Here is a 17,809-nt window from a genome sequence, read left to right on the forward strand (position 1 = left end):
TCAGCTCACTAGAACAGCATAGACAGCAGGATTTTGAGAACGAGGGTTCATATCATCCGTAAGTGCCTACCTTTTAAGATGAAATGTCTATTGTGATCATCATCACTGTCCATTTCTCTGTTAGATTCTTTCCCTCGTTGTCTAAATTCTGCTTTTTTTTCTGTGCTGAGCAGGGCGCGGATCTGTTGTGCTGCAGAATGGAACTTTTGCATTTCAGATTTTCATTGTCTATCAGGCACTCCCACATCATGTAAAGCGCAACCAGATGCAGCAAAGCCCATTCAGCCCTGCCCATCAATATGTCTCAGTTCCAAACAATTTTGTGACTCACCAAGCTCTTATGGTTATCATCCATTTTCTTTGTACTTTCATTCTTGAGCGATGTCATTGCCTCAAACCTTTCTTTCTGAATTTAGTTCCCATTATATTCAGTGAAAAATAATTCTTCATAATCTTGTTTTATGTATCAGCTTACTGACTCACCTCTTGCTCTGCTGTAGCATTTGGAGTCTGAGACTTTTGCTGCATGATGCCATTTCCAAAATTGAAATGTAGTGCGAGTATCTGATGGGTAATGAAAGAAAGTCTTTTGCTCTTTTACAGAGATCGGAGAAGTTTTGGGTGAGGGATGTGTGTTGAAATTGGAATAAATTGCGCAGATCAGTGGAGCAGGTGCAAAAATAAATTGGAACATATCAGGTTTACGGGCAGATGGGAAAGCAACAAATTTAGAACACGCAGGGAAGTGATTTTTTTGTTTTAACTTGATCTTGGGAATTGGATGATAAAAGAAATGTCACTTCTATAAATCCATTTCTAGTTGCCCTAAAAAGCTACTGTATGATGGGCCTTCTACTGAACTGTGGCAGTTCTTTTTTTTCCTTTCAGCAAAACTGTGGCAGTTCTTGTGTAATGCTTATGATATTAACGCAAATTATAATTATCACTAAATTAAAACATCTTGTGTTAACAAATAAATCATTGATTTTTCAATCAGACCAAAATCATTTCCAATTTCAGTTGCACGCTGAATAATCTCATCAGTTAAATTGTTAAACCACATGGAACGTTTTTTTTGCCAGGCAGTAGAATCAGAAGGTTTTTTGTTAGGGCATCATGATTGACACAGGCTTGGAGGGCCGAAGGACCTGTTCCTGTACTGTCCTTTGTTCTTTCATTGTTCCAGTAGAATAGTATGTCAGTGTTACCTGTGAAGTTGATTTACTACCTTCACACTGCAATGTTTACTAATGGTTTCCTCCCACAGTACGAAAGATGTGTTGATTAGGTGCATTGGCCATACTAAATTCTCCCTCAGTGTCTGCGAACGGAGTGCGGCGACTAGGGGGTTTTCACAGTAACTTCATTGCAGTGTTGAGGCAAGCCTACTTGTGGCACCGATAAATAAATAAACTCTGCAGTGTGACCAGTTTTCTGACACTGTCATAATCCATGTGGTAAAAAGGCAGATCATATGTTGAATCTTATATAAATTGAATAAAAACCCATCATCCTTTATTTTTACTAGTTGTCTGCAGTCAGATTGCTCATCTTAATTATATGTCAGCAACACAGATGAGTTCAGCCAGATGATGTGTTTGGTGCTATATGTTCAGTAGAAGTAGGGCACGAGAAGACTCAAAATGTCCTTCAAAGTTGGAATTCTCAACAGCATGGCTTCAGTTTTCCATCCGAGTAAAAATGCTATTACTTGATCAGACGTCCTTTTGGCCAAACAGAAAACCAAGGCAAACAACAATATGTTCAGCTTTTAAAATTTAGAGATGGCTACAAATATGTGTATAATATCGAGGAATTGCAGTGATTCTGAAAATCATTTGATAGATCTTCCTGGAACCTTTGTATTAAGGGTTAAGTACCAATTCCTATCCTTTGGTGCTCATATTGCTTTGTTAGAATGACGTGTTGCATAAATGACATAGATGAGCTTAAAAACTACAAAAACATTTTAAACATCCTTTCCAAAACACACACGAATAAATAACGTATGTAAAATACCTTCATAAAATGTAAATATGCATTTTTGAGAGGCCAATACCAAAGACTATTATTTAAAAAAAAGAATAGTGCTTTGAAAAATGTGGACGTCTCCTTCCTTGCTCAAACCATCACCTCAGCAACTTTCCTTCTCAGCTGTGTGACTGGATAGCAATCTGAAACATGCCACATAAGACAGACAGGCTGTATATAAATATTTTAATCGAGATATGTGCGTATGCAGTGCAAGAAACAGGCCAACACATGAACACTGCACTCCAGTGTTAGCAGACTGTGGTCATGACTAAAATCACCAGCTGTGGCTAGTCTGGTTCCCTTGCAAAACTCTGGAGGAGCTGGTGAAACAGGGTCACGAATCAGAGATCAGGTCTCACTCTCTCTCATCTATCTTGGGAGCAATGGTCTAATCAATTAATTCAGCAGAGACCAGCAGCTAGGCCTGAGATTCTTCTTGCTCTATTTGAATAACACACAAAACAGTACACTCAGCCCCGGAGAAAGCAGGATAATTAAAGATCTTTACGTGGACATTAAAACATTTGGTAAATTGCAGCATTGGGCTGAACAGTACTTACTTTTAAGTAATCCTTTGCACATGTTATGAAGGTTCACATCATGGTGCCTGACCATATGCTATGGTACAGTGCCTAAAGTTTGCATCAAAGTCTTCCCCCAAGTGCAAGCTTTTATAAAAACAGTGGGCTGCACAATGCCTCTTAGCTGGTGGGTCACATGGGGTGCGATCATAACAGTTTGTGTCTCTCAAAACTGTTGTCACCATTGACTATTCCCTTCATCTAGTGTTCAACAGAACTGTTACTGGAACTGAAATGACTGGTTTTGCATTGCAATTCGACATGGGAATCTACTTCCTGCAATTCCCTTCTTAAACGTCTGTAACCAGCCATATGATTCAGATGAATTCCTGTGTTTTGGAGCTTCAGTGGTGTTTTTCTGAAAGTACGATAGACAGTTTCAAAGCGGTTTACTATTTTATTCTTCATTGTTTTGGTTGTTTCCTGTGGGGATTAAACTTATCTGAGTAATTCCAGTCAAAAGGTGTTGCTTTTTATTAGTCTTTGTTTAACGTTTAAGTATCCTAATTCTGTGTACTGAACAGTTTAACATGAGGGACTCATCAGAATTCTATTAAATGCTGTTGTAACGCAGTTGAAATATTGTGATTACAATTCTAATATTTGCAATGTGTTCTTCAGGAGGTCCCAGGTGATCTGACACTAGACATCTTACTGAATATGTCGGATACGAAAGTCTGTGAAGCCATGAAGAGGCATGGCGCCAACCCTGAAGAATGTTGTCGGCTGAATGCTGCCCTCTCCTGCCTAAGGAGTGTAAATGATTCAGGTAATTGTTGCTGCATAGCTGTTATTGTGAGCCTGTCATCATGGTTCTGACAACTTTTCATCACACCTTTAAAATCTTTGAGAAGTTCCTAAACGCTGACAGTTGATTAAGGATGGATTGCAAGATGAAATACCAAATGTTGTGAGGTGCTCCCATTTTTCTAAGATCCCAACACTTTTTTTTAAGGTTCTGAAAGCATATTGTTTAATAACATATATCTTATTGTTATCAATGATTTTGATTTCATTTATTATTGTCACATGTATTAGTATGCAGTGAAAGTATTGCTTCTTGTGCACCATACAGATAAAGCATACCATTCAAAGAGAAGGAAAGGAGAGGGTGCAGAATGTAGTGTTACAGTCATAGCTAGGGTGTAGAGAAAGATCAACTTAATGCAAGGTAAGTCCATTCAAAAATCTGATGGCAGCAGGAAAGAAGCTGTTGTTGAGTCTTAATTTCTGAGGTAAATATTAATTTGGTAAATTTCCCTGCTCAATAGTCACATTGGCATTTTATTCCATGGATACTTAGAAGGATGTATTAAGTCTTCTCTTTGGAGCACAATGTATTTTTTTTGCTTTCATTATGGGTGTCAATAATTCATGAAATAATGCAAAGAGATCTATTAATACACAAAAACACTTTTTGATGCTAATGTTTGACAATTAGCTTGAGTTATTAAATTTTCAATAAAAAGATTGTCAAATATGCCAGTTGGATGTGCATTTGAGTGCAGATAATATACATACTTTTAAAAACTATCTTTTCAACAGTGCAATTTATTTGAGCTTTCTTGTCATTTTTTCTGCAAGGGGGGATAAGCAAGCGGTATTGCCCCAGTCCCCTAGCCAGCATTTTGCCACTTGACTGGTTAATATAAATTGTTTGTTTCTGTGCTGCCTGGATCTACCCCCTTTCTTCTCCTTTCCAGATAGGGCAGCACTTTCTCAGTGTCTTTCCAATCAAAAACTAAACAGGAAATTGAATCTGTGTTCAATGTCAATTGTGTTTACTTAGCATTCTTTTCACCCCTTGCTAATTTTTTTTTCATACAAATTATTTTCTGGAGAATGAGGAAGTAACTTGTTCCTACATCTGGGTATATTATCATTGAAATTGGATGAGCTTGACCCAGGGTTTGTAATGTTATTGTTCCTGGCATTATATTTAACTTATACCTTGAGCAATGCTGCTCTGGATTATATATTAGCTGCAAAATAATACCTTAATGTTCTGTTTGCTGCATTTCTCATAAACGCACAACAGAAAATGCATCTTATCCAGGAACGTGTATTATTTTTACAATGGCTTAGAATCTATATCTTTTTTAAATGATCAAGATAATTATTCTGAAGATTTGGTCCTTGTGTTTGATCTGTATTCTTTCTCACGATAGCTTAAGAAGATTCTAAGTATAGGCTAATCCACTGACTAATCTAGGCTGAGGCATGGAGAATAACTTTATATTTCAAATATAGGGATAATGCAGTTTGGGCTTTAAAGTAAATCCTCAAGATCACTTTACAGAATTTTAGTTAAGATGCATGCATTATTGTAGAACAAAAGTGGAACTTGTGTTCACAGTACCAATTGTTTGTAAGTCAGTAGCTATTTTTGAAACCAGAACAGTCATATTTTGAAACCAAAACATAGAGTACTTCAGAGATACAATTGGACAGAAATGGATGCCATCCCATCTCAAAGAAATAAATGCCCAAGAGGAGTAACCTCCAATCATAAGCAACTTATAGTGATCTATAGTCCCATCCAATCCCATTGTGCGTATCCATTTTAATACCGTTGTCATTGCGAACATTATACCCAATTGTTCTGACCTTAAACTTTTATAATTTAAATCATAACTTCTGCTTTCAGTGTAAAACTGGAATGTGTTTTTCATATTGTGCTCTGTACTGATTTCCGTAACCCATATAAATATGTTGGGTCTTTCAGTGCTAAATATGAGGCTACTTAGGGCAGGTTCAGAAGACACTACATGCACACCGTTATAGTAAGTAGTCATCAGAAGCAAGAATTTTGTCTGTTTTACTTTTCCCCCAGTCCAGGGCATGTGAAGTCTCTTGGAATATCATTAGCTGTTCTGGCTTAGATGTGTTGATTTGGTAGGCCTTATTGTTTTATTATTCCTTTATTGGTTTGCTTCCTTTATCAGAGAAGTCAATAACCAGGGGTCATAGATTAAGGTAATTGGTAGGATTAGAGAAGAGTTTAGAGTTGTTTTCACCCAGAAGACATTGTGGATTTGGAAGTCACTGCCTGAAAGGGTGGTAGAGATAAAAGCCCTCACACTGTTTAAGGTGTTTTTGAAGCACTGTTACCCACAAGGCTACAGACTGAGGTGGAAAGTGCGATTAGACTGGGTACAGACAAGATGGGCAGAATGGTCTATCCTTGGCTGTAGATTTCCATAATTTTGTGGTTCTCTTATTCACTATTTTGCTCCCTGAGCCATCAGCAGAACGGTACCTTAGCAAATGTTATCTGTGTTACTGTTTGGAGATGGAAACCAAGTGTTTGTAAATAAAGAACAACCATATTTCAGATGATAACCATTCATAAAATCAGGTTCAGATATTAATGAAGAAAATCAGTCTACAATAATTCTTCCTCCTACCCATAATAAGTCAAGGTGATGTGCCAAATTTTTGTACCTGGAATTAACATATAAGTGAAGATGATAAAGGAGACAGGTATTTTGGGCACAAATATAATAGAGAAAGACATGAACGTTGAGAGTTTCAGCTGCGATGGCACTGGGTTTCCAAAAAGACAGGGTATGTGCTGACAATCGAACATACTCAACACAATTCTGTTTCTTTCTCGTCCAAAACTGATTTTACCTTTGACCTAGAATTGCTGATTTTAAAAAAATCATCTGAAAATAAGAACAATGAATATAATAGCCAATATATTTGAAATTCAGATGAAAATCTGTTTGAGCAAATATGATTTGACTTAATTACTAATTTGATTCAATTGCTGTCCGCATCGTTAGTAATAGGTAAATGTTCGAACTTGGGGCCAAATTATTTGATTTTATTTCTTTTGATACAACGAAAATACCTCTTGGGTACTTGTAATTCCTGGCTCATTTTGGTCATTGACTATTGTGCCTGTTCACAAGGGATGTAGAACTGTGGAATGATCAAAGTATTTAAACTAGTCATTGTGTCCATAAAGTTCTAGGCATGTAATAATCTTTGTCAGTTTCCTGAAATTTGGATTGCTTTATTCAGATGCCTGTTTCCTTCCTTCCTGTTATTTTCCTAAAACATGGCAAATCTATAGAAGTTAATGTACATAATGGGAAAGTTAAGAGATTGAATCTCTGAATAAAATGCAAGTAACCATCTGTCATTTAGTATTTTATTAAGCATCAAGATGCATGCCATGTTACTTCAATATTTATCTTTCTTTGCCTTATTCTATTTTAAAATGTTTTAGCCACCAGAAATTCAGTAAATTATTGACAAAATTTGAAGGCTAATGTTGCTGCACTAATTAATTCTGATCTTTATTTTGTATTCCCTTTAAATAGGCGGTGAGCTCCAAGATGATGCTGTTCTTTGGTCTTCATCTGAAACGAGACGAGAAAGCAATACTATACCTCCTTCAGAGCTGGGGTGTACTGTTGGTTCCAGACAGCCGCATAGTCCTTCCCCTGTTCCCAGACTAATTCACCCACAGCCACGTTCAATATCTGTCTCCGTTATTCCTACGTCGGATTATATATACTTGCCAAATCGGTTAGATAACTTAGTAGACCCCTTTTCACAGTCCCCTCGACCAGGTCGGCGAACGTCAGGTGTTCAAACCATCACAACTACACCACCAATCACTCCTCCCTCAAAGAAGAAGCATCGATTTAAACCGCCCCGAACTCCACCGCCACCTTCTAGAAAACTTATTCAGCTTTTCCCTGGTTTCTCAGGACTCACCAGGAGCAAATCTCATGAATCGCAACTGGGCAATAGAATAGATGAGGTACCAACAATTAAGTAAGTAAGATTTAGACTTGTATTAATGCAATTTGAAAACTTGATTGCTATCCAGAAAGAGTTTTAAGCGTTGTATCAGATGTCTCTTCAAGCTTGTGCTATTTTGAGACTAATAGCTTCGAGGGTTGTCATGTTGCGTTGAGTTGGACATCTTTTTAATAAAAGATTAACTCATTGATCAAGTGCAGCATCTTCATCACCTTGTAAAGATTTTTGGCGAGGCCGACAACTGGGCTCTGTCACCATATACTACTTGAATAAATAACGATTTTCTAAATCATGACCTTCTTGGGCGTTCTCTAATTGAAGCAATACTCGCACACTTGTATTCTGTCATGAACTCCCGATAAAACAGTTCTCCTGAAACTAATGTATAAATATCCATTGGATGTTCATAATTTGAAAAACGTGCACACAATGCACTGATTGAATAATGTTTCACGACAAAACAAAATAAATTCAAGTTTTATTTATAAATCCTTACTTTATACAGCTTTATATGTGGATATATGTTTGACAACTTATTAGTGTGTTTTTATATATTTATCAGGTATTAAACAATGCATGATGGTAAGTCAATAATAAGTTGTAATTGGTGAATGTTTAGATTGATTTTTTTGGTCTTTAACTGGTGATCTGTCTTTGACTGTAACCAGTGCTCTGTCTGTTACTGCTTGTTTAAGATTGATACATTAGAGCTAATTTAATGTTAATCTGTCTGATCCGAGCTGTTTTCTAGGTTAAGTTGACCAGTCCCTGGTATTGTTATTTTCTCCAGTTTCCATTTGCAGAATGGGAAGGTTGAAAGAAATTGGAATGGCTCAAACCCAATAATTAGACTGGTATCAGTCAGGGGCTGAATATAACTTCCAGATGTGAAAAATACGAGAAGGCTAATTTCAAGGAGTAAGGGATCTAGCCAGAGTTAAAATTAAACCAAATACTGACAAGTAACGGAACAATGGGGATCTTAAAGAGGAGGTTTACCAGGTACATTCCAACAAAGGCGAAAAGTCAGGCAGCCAAAGGCTGGCTTCATTGGCTGAGAGAGAATATGATGAACCGAAAAAGGTAAAGGAGGGTGAATTCTTAGTCTTGGCCTGAGTTGCGCTCAATAAATTGAGAGGGGAAGTGAAGAAGGAGTATGAGGATAGGACACAGTACAGTGATTAGCACTGCTGCCTCACAGCACAAGGACCGAGGTTTGATTCCCAGCTTGAGTCACTGTCTGTATGGAGTTTGCACATTCTCCTGTGTCTGCATGGGTTTCATCTGGGTGCTCTAGTTTCTTACCACAGCCCAAAGATGTGCAGGTTAAGTGGATTGGCCATGCTGAATTGCCCCTTAGTGTCGGGGGGATCTAGCTAGGATAAATGCATGGGGTTATGGGGATAAAGCCTGGGTGGGATTGTGATCAGTGTAGACTCGATGAGCCAAATGGCCTCCTTCATTGCAGTTAACATAAAAGGTAATCCAATAACCTTGTAATTAGTAAGTGGTTATAAGAAGCGTGATGGGGAACAAAGGTGCTTCAGGTGCAGGGAAAGGCTACCATGTTCAATGCATACTTTGTTTTAAGATGTGCTTTGGAAGGTATGCTGACAAAATAACAATAGAAACTGAGATGGTAGAGGTAATGGATGGGGTGAAAATTGAGAGGTGGCTTGTAATGGAAAGACTAGCAATGCTTAAAGTGGATAAATCATGTGGTCCAGGTAGCATTGGAGAGTGCAGGGAGGTTTGCCATAATCTTCCAATCTGCCTTAGATAAGGAAGAGATGTCAGAGGAATTAGAGGTTGCAAAATGTGACACTGTTGTTTACAAAAGGGTGCAAGGATATTCCTAGTAATTACATTCTGGTCAGTTTAACATCAGTGGTGGGTAAGATTTCAGGAACAATAATCAAGGATAAAATGAACAGGCTTTGGAAAGATTTGAGTTAATTAAGGAGGGCCAGCATGGATGTATAAAAAGGTAGATTGTGTATGACTAATCCCACTGAATCTTTTGAAGTAACGAAAAGATGACTACAGTTCTGATCTATGTGAATTACTCAGTGTTATGATGACCACGAGGGAGGCGGGGAATCATCAGCGGATCAGTGGGCTTTATGGAATACGAGCTGCCTTATTGAGCAAACAGAGGGTCGCCCAGTGAAAGGCAGTCAGCAAGGATTTTTAACCCCTGTTACTTTACCTGAGCCAGAGTTGTGCATCCCGAGATGAAGACTACCTGACTGTAAGCTGCTGGCTTGGCCCTTTCCTTTGGTGCACAACAAAGGGTGTTGGTCATAGGAAACTGGTGTTTGGCTGAATTACTTCACTGCGGATACTGGAATACAGAGTATCACTTCAAAATTTGTGGTGATGCCAAACTTGGAAGTGTGAAAAATAATGAGGGTGACTGCAAAAGGGCATGTGCTAACATAATGGGCAGACAAGTGGCAGAAGGAATGTATATTGTGAAGCAATGCATTTTGACAGAAGGGAGAGGCATTATCAACTTAATGGCAGAGTTGTAAAGAATATGCAGGAACTGGGGAATCTAGGGCTTGTGTGCATTGATCTTTGAAGATAGCAGGATATTGAGTGTGTGTTATTAAAGCATATAGGATCTTGGGCTTCATTAATTTTGAGCAGTTTCGTCAGGAAGTTATGTTGAAACTTTATAAAGCTCTGGTTAGGTCAGAGCTATAATATTTTGTCAGCTTCTGGCCACTGCACTTTAGGAAAGATTTAGAAGGTCCTTGAGAGAGTGCGGAGGGAGTTTATCAGTGTGTTTGTAGGGATGGGGGAATTTGGCTAGGTTAGGTTAGAGAAACTGATTGTTCTCCTTGGAGTAAAGGAGGTTCATATGACAGATTTGGAAAAGGAAAACTTATCCCATTAGCTGATGATACAAGGATAAGGAGACACTGGTTGAAGATTTTGGACAGAAATTGCAGGGGGATGTGAAAAAGGATGTTTTGCACTGAGTAGTAAACACCTGGATGGATGAAAATGGAGACCATCAATGATTTCAAAAAGAAATTGGATAGACAGTTGAAGAAAATTAGTTTGCAGGGATGGAGTGGGAATGAGATTGTTTAGATTGCTTTACCAAGATTCGAATAGCTGCCTCCTATGCTGTTATGACTCTAAGAAGCAAAATCTTCTCTATCAAATTCCACTGGTGTAATGAGTGAAGAGCTAAGGTCGTATTGCTGTGCAATTACTTAAATGATACATGGTCTTTTTTTACAGAATTGTGGTACAAAATGCACCAAACATCATACATATTAGACCTTCATTTAGTGAAAACAATGTATTTTTAGATGGTCATGAATATAAATTTTTAATTACAAATTATGAAACCTGGGTGAAAAATGCAGGCATTCTCATTGTCCATGCCCCAGTGTCAGTTTGAGGCAGATACGTATGTAATGTAAACAGTTAACTTGATCACAGGTGTCACTTAGGTTTCACTTCCAGTCACCATGTTTGAATGTGGAAAAGATCTCTGTTGTGCACTGGTTTAGCTAACTTGTAGAGCTGTTTATTAAGAATGCACTTATGATTTTGGTTCACCTAATGCACCTGAAAATAAAATCACCATATCCACCCACGCTTTGTGTCTGCAGGTCGTCATATGTCTCCATTCTGTTGTATAATTTTGTGCACTCCTAAACCTCATAACTGAGGTGGATTCGTTTCAGTGTTCTCCTCTAGTACTAAATATGTCATTGGAATCATTACGGTTCAATTATAGTGTGATATTTTAATGTGTTTAATCTGCTAAATGCAATCCAACACTAGCTTCACAATTTTGAATATATCTTCATTTAGTTCTGTTATTGTTGGTCAGTGTAACTATTGCTTACAACTTTTCATTTTTTTCTTCCCAGGTTCGGTAAGAAAAACAAGTTTTTTCTCAATCTGAACATCAATGGCAGTGGCAACAGCTGTGATGATGCTACCCGATCTCCCTTATTACCATGTAGGCCTTTCTTTCCTCAATCTGTTGGGAGTTCTCACTGTCTTCCCACAACGCCTTGTCCATCTGATGACCACAGTTCTCCTAAAAGTTGGTATTCTAGCAATAACACAGCACTGAGGCATGCATCATGTTTGAGTGCTTTTGCATTTAATCACCATTTCAAATTGCATCTGAGAATGGCATAACCCTGACTGGCCTGCTTGGGTTTCAATTTTGCATGACTTTTCTATGAATGAGTAGACAAGTAGTCAATGCACAAGCATTTTATTCTAATCATTTTAGATATGCAGTGCATGTTGTCTGTCTTTAATGAAGCATGTTTCCTGTTAACCTTTTTCTGAAAACATAATTAACTTTGATATAATTAATGCAATCCTTGTTGTGGAGTCCAATAGGCGTAGACAAACGTCATAAGTAGAAGAGGACACTCAGAATGTTAAAATGGCGGCGTGGGCTTGTTGGGCCGAAGGGCCTGTTTCCTGTGCTGTGTTGTTCTTTGTTCTTTATCCTTCTTTGTCTGGCCTCATTCCATGGTGAAAAAACAAGCCAAGGCATGATGAGTATTGCTCTTGAACAAACTACTGAGAGGTGGGTGAACCACTCAGGCATGTTTAACATCAGGCTATTCATATTGTCTTATAAAGAAACAACCAGCTGCGCATTTAGCTAACTGCACCTATGACCCAATGAATTGGATAGCTCAGTTGCACACTACTTTGGGCAAACAGTCCACTGTACCTGTAGCTCTGAATTAACAAGGTTAACTTGCACTGGTAATGTCCTTAATGTAAAAACACAGAGTATTAGGGGCAATGAACAAGAGTGTTACAGGCAGAAGAATTGAGAATGTCCAAAACTTAGTTTCAAGGAGGGAGATTTGGGCTGCAGGATAGGGGGGAGGGGCAGAGACATTGAGGTGGGTCGGGGAGGAGGGGGTTGAGGCTGGCCCGGGCACGTTCTGGTGGTGCGGGGCCAACGATCAGGCCGTGGCTGGGTGGGGCGGGGGGGGGGGGGGGGGAGGGGTGGGAGCGCAGGGGTTGGCCACAGATCAGCATATGCACAGTGGTCTGTTCAGTGTTATACTGCTGGCCTCTTCAGGAGCAGGTGCTGCCCCTTGATTTTCAGCGTGATTCACACTAATGCTCTCTGCAGGGCACAGTGTGTAGAGGATTCATTCTGAAAATCCTCCTGAAAAATCCAGCGTGATTTACTCCAATTTTTACGCGAATTTGACACTTTGAATTTTTTGGGCGAATTAATTGTTGTATTACTATGTAGAATCTTAAATAGGTCCTGTTCTTCATAATTAATGACTGTAGTGATGGAAGTGCAGATTCAATAGCCTACTTTAAATGCTTGTTGTGTGTTCACATCCTCACTCTATCAGTAATTTGGGCTTATAACTTCAGATCGTTGTTGTAGAATAACCAAATTAATCATCAAGAATTGTACAACATTGGACTCAGAATATGAAGCTATAGTTGCTTAAAATGTCACAATGCAAAATGTCTGCTATTAGAAACCAAAGCCTCTGCTCAAGTATAGCAATGCCCACATTAACTTATCATTTGATGCTTTTGCATGCTATGCAGCATTGCAATATTTCAAGTGCAGAAGTCATTTGTTCTCAGGAAGAGTAGACATCTGATGAAAATGTATAAGAAAGTTGGTGAATTAAGCATATTTCACTCACTGCCTTATAACGTGCAATGGCTGGCACCTGCATGGGATGCAATTATAATTAATCTTGTTGCATTTATTTTTCTGTGGGATAATTGATCAAACTGTGAAGAACAGGACAGCAATGTGAATAATCATGAATATATATTATGCTGGTCTTTTAAGGTGAAATATTTCATGCATCTGTTTAATACCTTGTGTCTTCTAGACTTCAATTTGAAATGTTGATTTATTTATTATTTCTTCTTCTGCCATTTTCTTTCTCCTGCCCTCCGTCAATCCCCTTTCTTTTTCCTTCCTCATGTCTTTTTTGTATTTTCTCCTTTTGTCACATTTTTAACCCCTTTAACTTCTTTCCTGTTCCATGCCCAGTGGAGCCACAATTCATGTGTGAGAGCCTTGGCACTGAGAGCAAGCTTTTCTAGTACTGTGGCTGAGTCTGATTTCAAATTCACCAAAATTCATGTGCGGCTTGTAGAGATCACTAGATAATCATCGTAGAAGGCGTTATGACTGTTTTTGCATCTACAGTCCAGAGACAATGAGGCCATTTGTAGCATCCTATCGCTATCATGATCAGTTAACTCAGCACAACCTGCAACATTTTGGCCTGTATGGCTCAATATCTTTGAGGAGTGTAATATATTTTGTAATTCTACTTAGTGATGTAAATATAATTTATTAATTCACCTTGCTTGGTGGTCTATAAACTATGCAGGCTTCCAAGTTAATTTAAGTTCGTTGCTGAGTGAATTGGTCTTCGCCACACTGACAACAGAGGCTGCCAATATAACTGGCTAAAGAGAGGGTGGAAGGAGGGAGAGAAAGGAGAATTGTCCAGCATTGAGCTTTTGTTGGACATCTGTTAGTTGTGGCTAAAGGTGGATGTCAAATGAAGGAAAAATTGAGCTTTGTAATGATGCCCTCCACAGTAGAATGGACTACTGGCGGTCTGTGCTTGGGCGAATATGAATATTCACTTGGGTTTGGTACTGGAGAGTATTCGTGCCTCAGCAAAATCTAGTTGCTCCTGTAAGGTCAAGGGGTGAAAACTAGAACAAAAACTAAGTGGCTCAGATCTTGCAGCCAGCAGTGCATGATGCCCACTTCAGACCTCAAAGAAGAACGTCTATGAAGCTTTAGTGGGATTTAAAACATCAAGTTCCTCCGTTCTGTTATGACTCTGAATCTGGTGCCACCTGCAATATCTGGAAACAGTACAGACAGGCTGGTAAACCAATCAGATTGAAGAATTCTCATAGACAGGAAAGCAGAGATTGTAAATTGTATTTTAAGATATTGTACAGAAAGCAAAATAAAGATTAGAACACGTAGATGAACATACGCAGTAGAAATTGAAATCTCATAAAATTGAAAATAAGTAATTATACTTTTTAAATGTTGTTCTTGGGGAATGACTCTGCACCAATAAAATTAGTCTTCAAGGGTTACTTAGCATTAATTATCAATCGGTGGCACAATGTTTTAAAAGACTAAAGTTCACAACAATTCACTGATTGTTGCAACTGTGAGGAGTACAACAGTGTCTCCTGCAGGGCAACATCTAGATTTCAGTGTTTTGTGTTGCATGTGCAGATGTCAAAAGTTATGATGTGTATGCATGCTAATAGTGGCAAACATCAACGGTTCAGCAATCATTGCAGTTTGCATGTTCTGAGCCTTTTTTATGGCTGTTTCAAATGGCTTTCAGTTCTCAAAAGCTGATAAGACGTACTTGCTGATGTAGCAAAGTAATAATTTCATGTGGTTTGTGATGCAATCAATCAGTGCCTTTAGCTAGATGTTGGCATAGTTCAAAGCTTACCAGAGTGTATTGATAGTGTGCACAATACTTGTTTATTTGTGTCTTCCATTTATTGTTCCAGTAACTACCATCATCAGAGATGAGTTCCTCTACATAGGAAAAAATGCTTTTCTTCCATCATCTTTTTCTGCACAGCTCACCTTTCAATCTCCAAGTCAAACCACACACGTAGAACAAAGCCAAGGGGATTCTCTTCAGTGCATCTGACTTTAGAAGAGGTTTTACCTTTGCTAGATTTGATGCTTCGTTCATTTTTTTCTCTTCTCCCTGACACCAGCCCATTTATAACACAGCATTACTTTATAGCCTAAGTTTGAGGCATGGAACTCTTGAAATGGAACATTGTTTCTTTGATCTTCATAAGGAATGTAAATCCCTTTTTTCCTTGCTCCATTCCCCACCCAAACATAATAAAGAAACTCTTAAGTAAGTTGGGAAAGTAGTCACTTGGAGAATTACAGATGTAACATGTTGATTTATTGATAAATGATGCTACTAGACCACCCAGTGGGATTTTCCCATTGTGCATTTTGCAGTTGCAGAGGTGGACTGCCTTTGGCTTTGCTGGATCATCTGGTCCCATTGTTGTCAACAGAGCTTCCTGTCACCTCTTGCCACCGAGGAACCTGTGGCGGGGTGCACTGTTGGCAGGACTGGAACAGTCTATCTAAGTCTATATATATTTGGGGCGGCACGGTAGCACAGTGGTTAGCACTGCTGCTTCACAGCTTCAGGGTCCTGGTTCGATTCCCGGCTCGGGTCACTGTCTGTGTGGAGTTTGCACATTCTCCTCGTGTCTGCAAAGGTTTCCTCCGGGTACTCTGGTTTCCTCCCACAGTCCAAAGATGTGCAGGTTAGGTTGATTGGCCATGCTAAGAAATTGCCCCTTAGTGTCTAGGGATGCGTAGGTTAGAGGGATTAGTGGGTATAAGATATGGGGATAAGGCCTGGGTGGGATTGTGTTCGGTGCAGACTCGATGGGCCGAAGGGCCTCTTTCTGCACTGTAGGGCTCTATGGCTCATATACATTTTATTTGGATTTTGTGCAACTAAGTTTGTTCCTGTGAAGACTGATTGCCCAAAGTCTTTTAGTCTGATAGCTTCCATTTTAAATGTGCTTGATTGTGCTTCAAAGATGCACAGCAAAGACCTTTAACAGTCTATATTCACAACTATGGCAAAACCCAACCTAGTGCACAAAATTATCCCCCTCTCCCCTATCAACCACAGCCTTCCAGATTAAATTTGGTTCTGCATTAAAACCATCAGCTATTGAACCCAAATGATCATGCCTCAGTGTTTTTTTTTAAATTGGTTTAATTCTTTGAAAGCCACTTTAAAAATCTCTTCACCCTTTTACAGACACTTTACATGTACCGCGGGGATCTCCTCAGATGCTACAAAGGGATTTTGGACTTTCCATTACACATAGGTAAGTAATAAGAAGCAGAAAACAGTTGTTGAACTTGTTGCTTGGATCTTGTTTGATGCAGTGCTATTTGATCTGGCTCCTACTTCATGTGTCTTTGGGCCTTCGTTTGCAGTCTGATTAGTAAGATTCAATGTTTTTCCATCTCCCTTTCTTGCACTCCATCCAAAGATGATCAGGCCAGAGGTAGGATGTAGTGGAGGAAATAAGATGATCTTACTCTAAATTGTAAATGAGAGAATCTGATTGAAGTATAACTATTAGGTCTAACTAATAGTTCTATAGGGTCCCTTCCTTTTCTTTTTAGGTCATGCCTGTTATGTACCTGACAACTGCCCATAAAAGAGTGATTGGAATCTGGAGCTTACTTTGTGGTGAAGTGCAGATTGGTTCCTGCATCACTGACGGGATGCAATGTGGTGCAGCATTCTGAGAGTGTTACATAATTTTGAGAATTTACTTTTGGGATTGGGCAGGGGGGCAAGCCATTTGTTAGCCCCCAATAAGTCAATGGGTAACATTATTTGTTTTGAAGACACCAATGCTTTTTGTTTTATGCCATGCTTGAAGGAGTTAATTAAAAACCTGTACGTTACCCACATTGGTGAAAATAACCAAACCCTTGGTAAATTGGTCGATGGAAAACCACATTTTAAAAACTACATTTTTGGCAATGAATCTTTCTGAAAATATTACCAGTGTGTTTCACAGTCTATGCTTGCACCTTGCAACCCACAATTTGTTGCTGCTTTGGAGCTCCCAGGAGGCAGTCTTCCCAGAACCTGCCTGGCTAGAACCAATTGTACCGATTTTCAATGTGGGATTGTAGTTTGAAATGATTATAAGCGGAAAATTTTCATACCTCTCTTAGACAATGTGATAATGTTATAAAAATCTGGACCTGAAAGCAAATGATTGATTATAATTGTTGTATCATTGGTTTGAAAGGTTACCAAAGACAATTAAAGTTATTTTAGCAGTGACTTGCCTTCAGAACCAATGCTCAAATGTTTTTACTGAATAATCAATATGGTTATAAGACATAGGAGCAGAATTAGGCCACTCGGCCCATTGAGTCTGCTCCGCCATTCAATAATGCCTGATAGTTTTTTCATCCCCATTCTCCTGCCTTTTCCCCATAACCCTGATCCCCTTATTAATCAAGAACCTATCTATCTCTGTCAATGACCTGGCCTCCACAGCATTTTGCAGCAAAGAGTTCCACACATTCACTAAGTTCTATCCCCTATTAATTTTTTCTACTTCTGCAGCAGTCATTTCAAAGAAGTCATAAATGGTTATTTAAAAATAATATTGCTGAGTTTTAATTGCCACATGAAGCAACAGAAATGTCTTTAAATATTTGTTTAATGTAATTTATTTGCTTAAAACGTACTCCTCAGTTTTGCTTGATATGTGAGGAGAAACTTAATCTGGTAGTTAACTCATTCTGTCAGACTTCAGAACAGCTTGCTACCACCTTATGAAACAAT

The 17,809-nt window shown here is 38.8% G+C and overlaps 1 protein-coding gene across 9 annotated transcripts in view; it reads left to right on the plus strand.

Moving 5' to 3' along the window:
• The window catches only part of ksr1a (kinase suppressor of ras 1a), a 177,401-nt gene that overhangs the window by 122,434 nt on the left and 37,158 nt on the right, over positions 1-17,809 (plus strand). For all 9 annotated transcript variants that reach the window (XM_080210872.1, XM_080210871.1, XM_080210873.1 and 6 more), the window contains exons 3-6: positions 3,237-3,384; positions 6,947-7,406; positions 11,291-11,469; positions 16,250-16,319. In XM_080210872.1, the coding sequence (XP_080066998.1) occupies positions 3,237-3,384; positions 6,947-7,406; positions 11,291-11,469; positions 16,250-16,319 (857 nt within the window). The remainder of the gene's footprint in view (positions 1-3,236; positions 3,385-6,946; positions 7,407-11,290; positions 11,470-16,249; positions 16,320-17,809) is intronic.

Source organism: Carcharhinus amblyrhynchos, chromosome 23 (assembly GCF_965287045.1).
Source record: "Carcharhinus amblyrhynchos chromosome 23, sCarAmb.v2.hapA, whole genome shotgun sequence".
Lineage (NCBI taxonomy): Eukaryota > Metazoa > Chordata > Chondrichthyes > Carcharhiniformes > Carcharhinidae > Carcharhinus > Carcharhinus amblyrhynchos.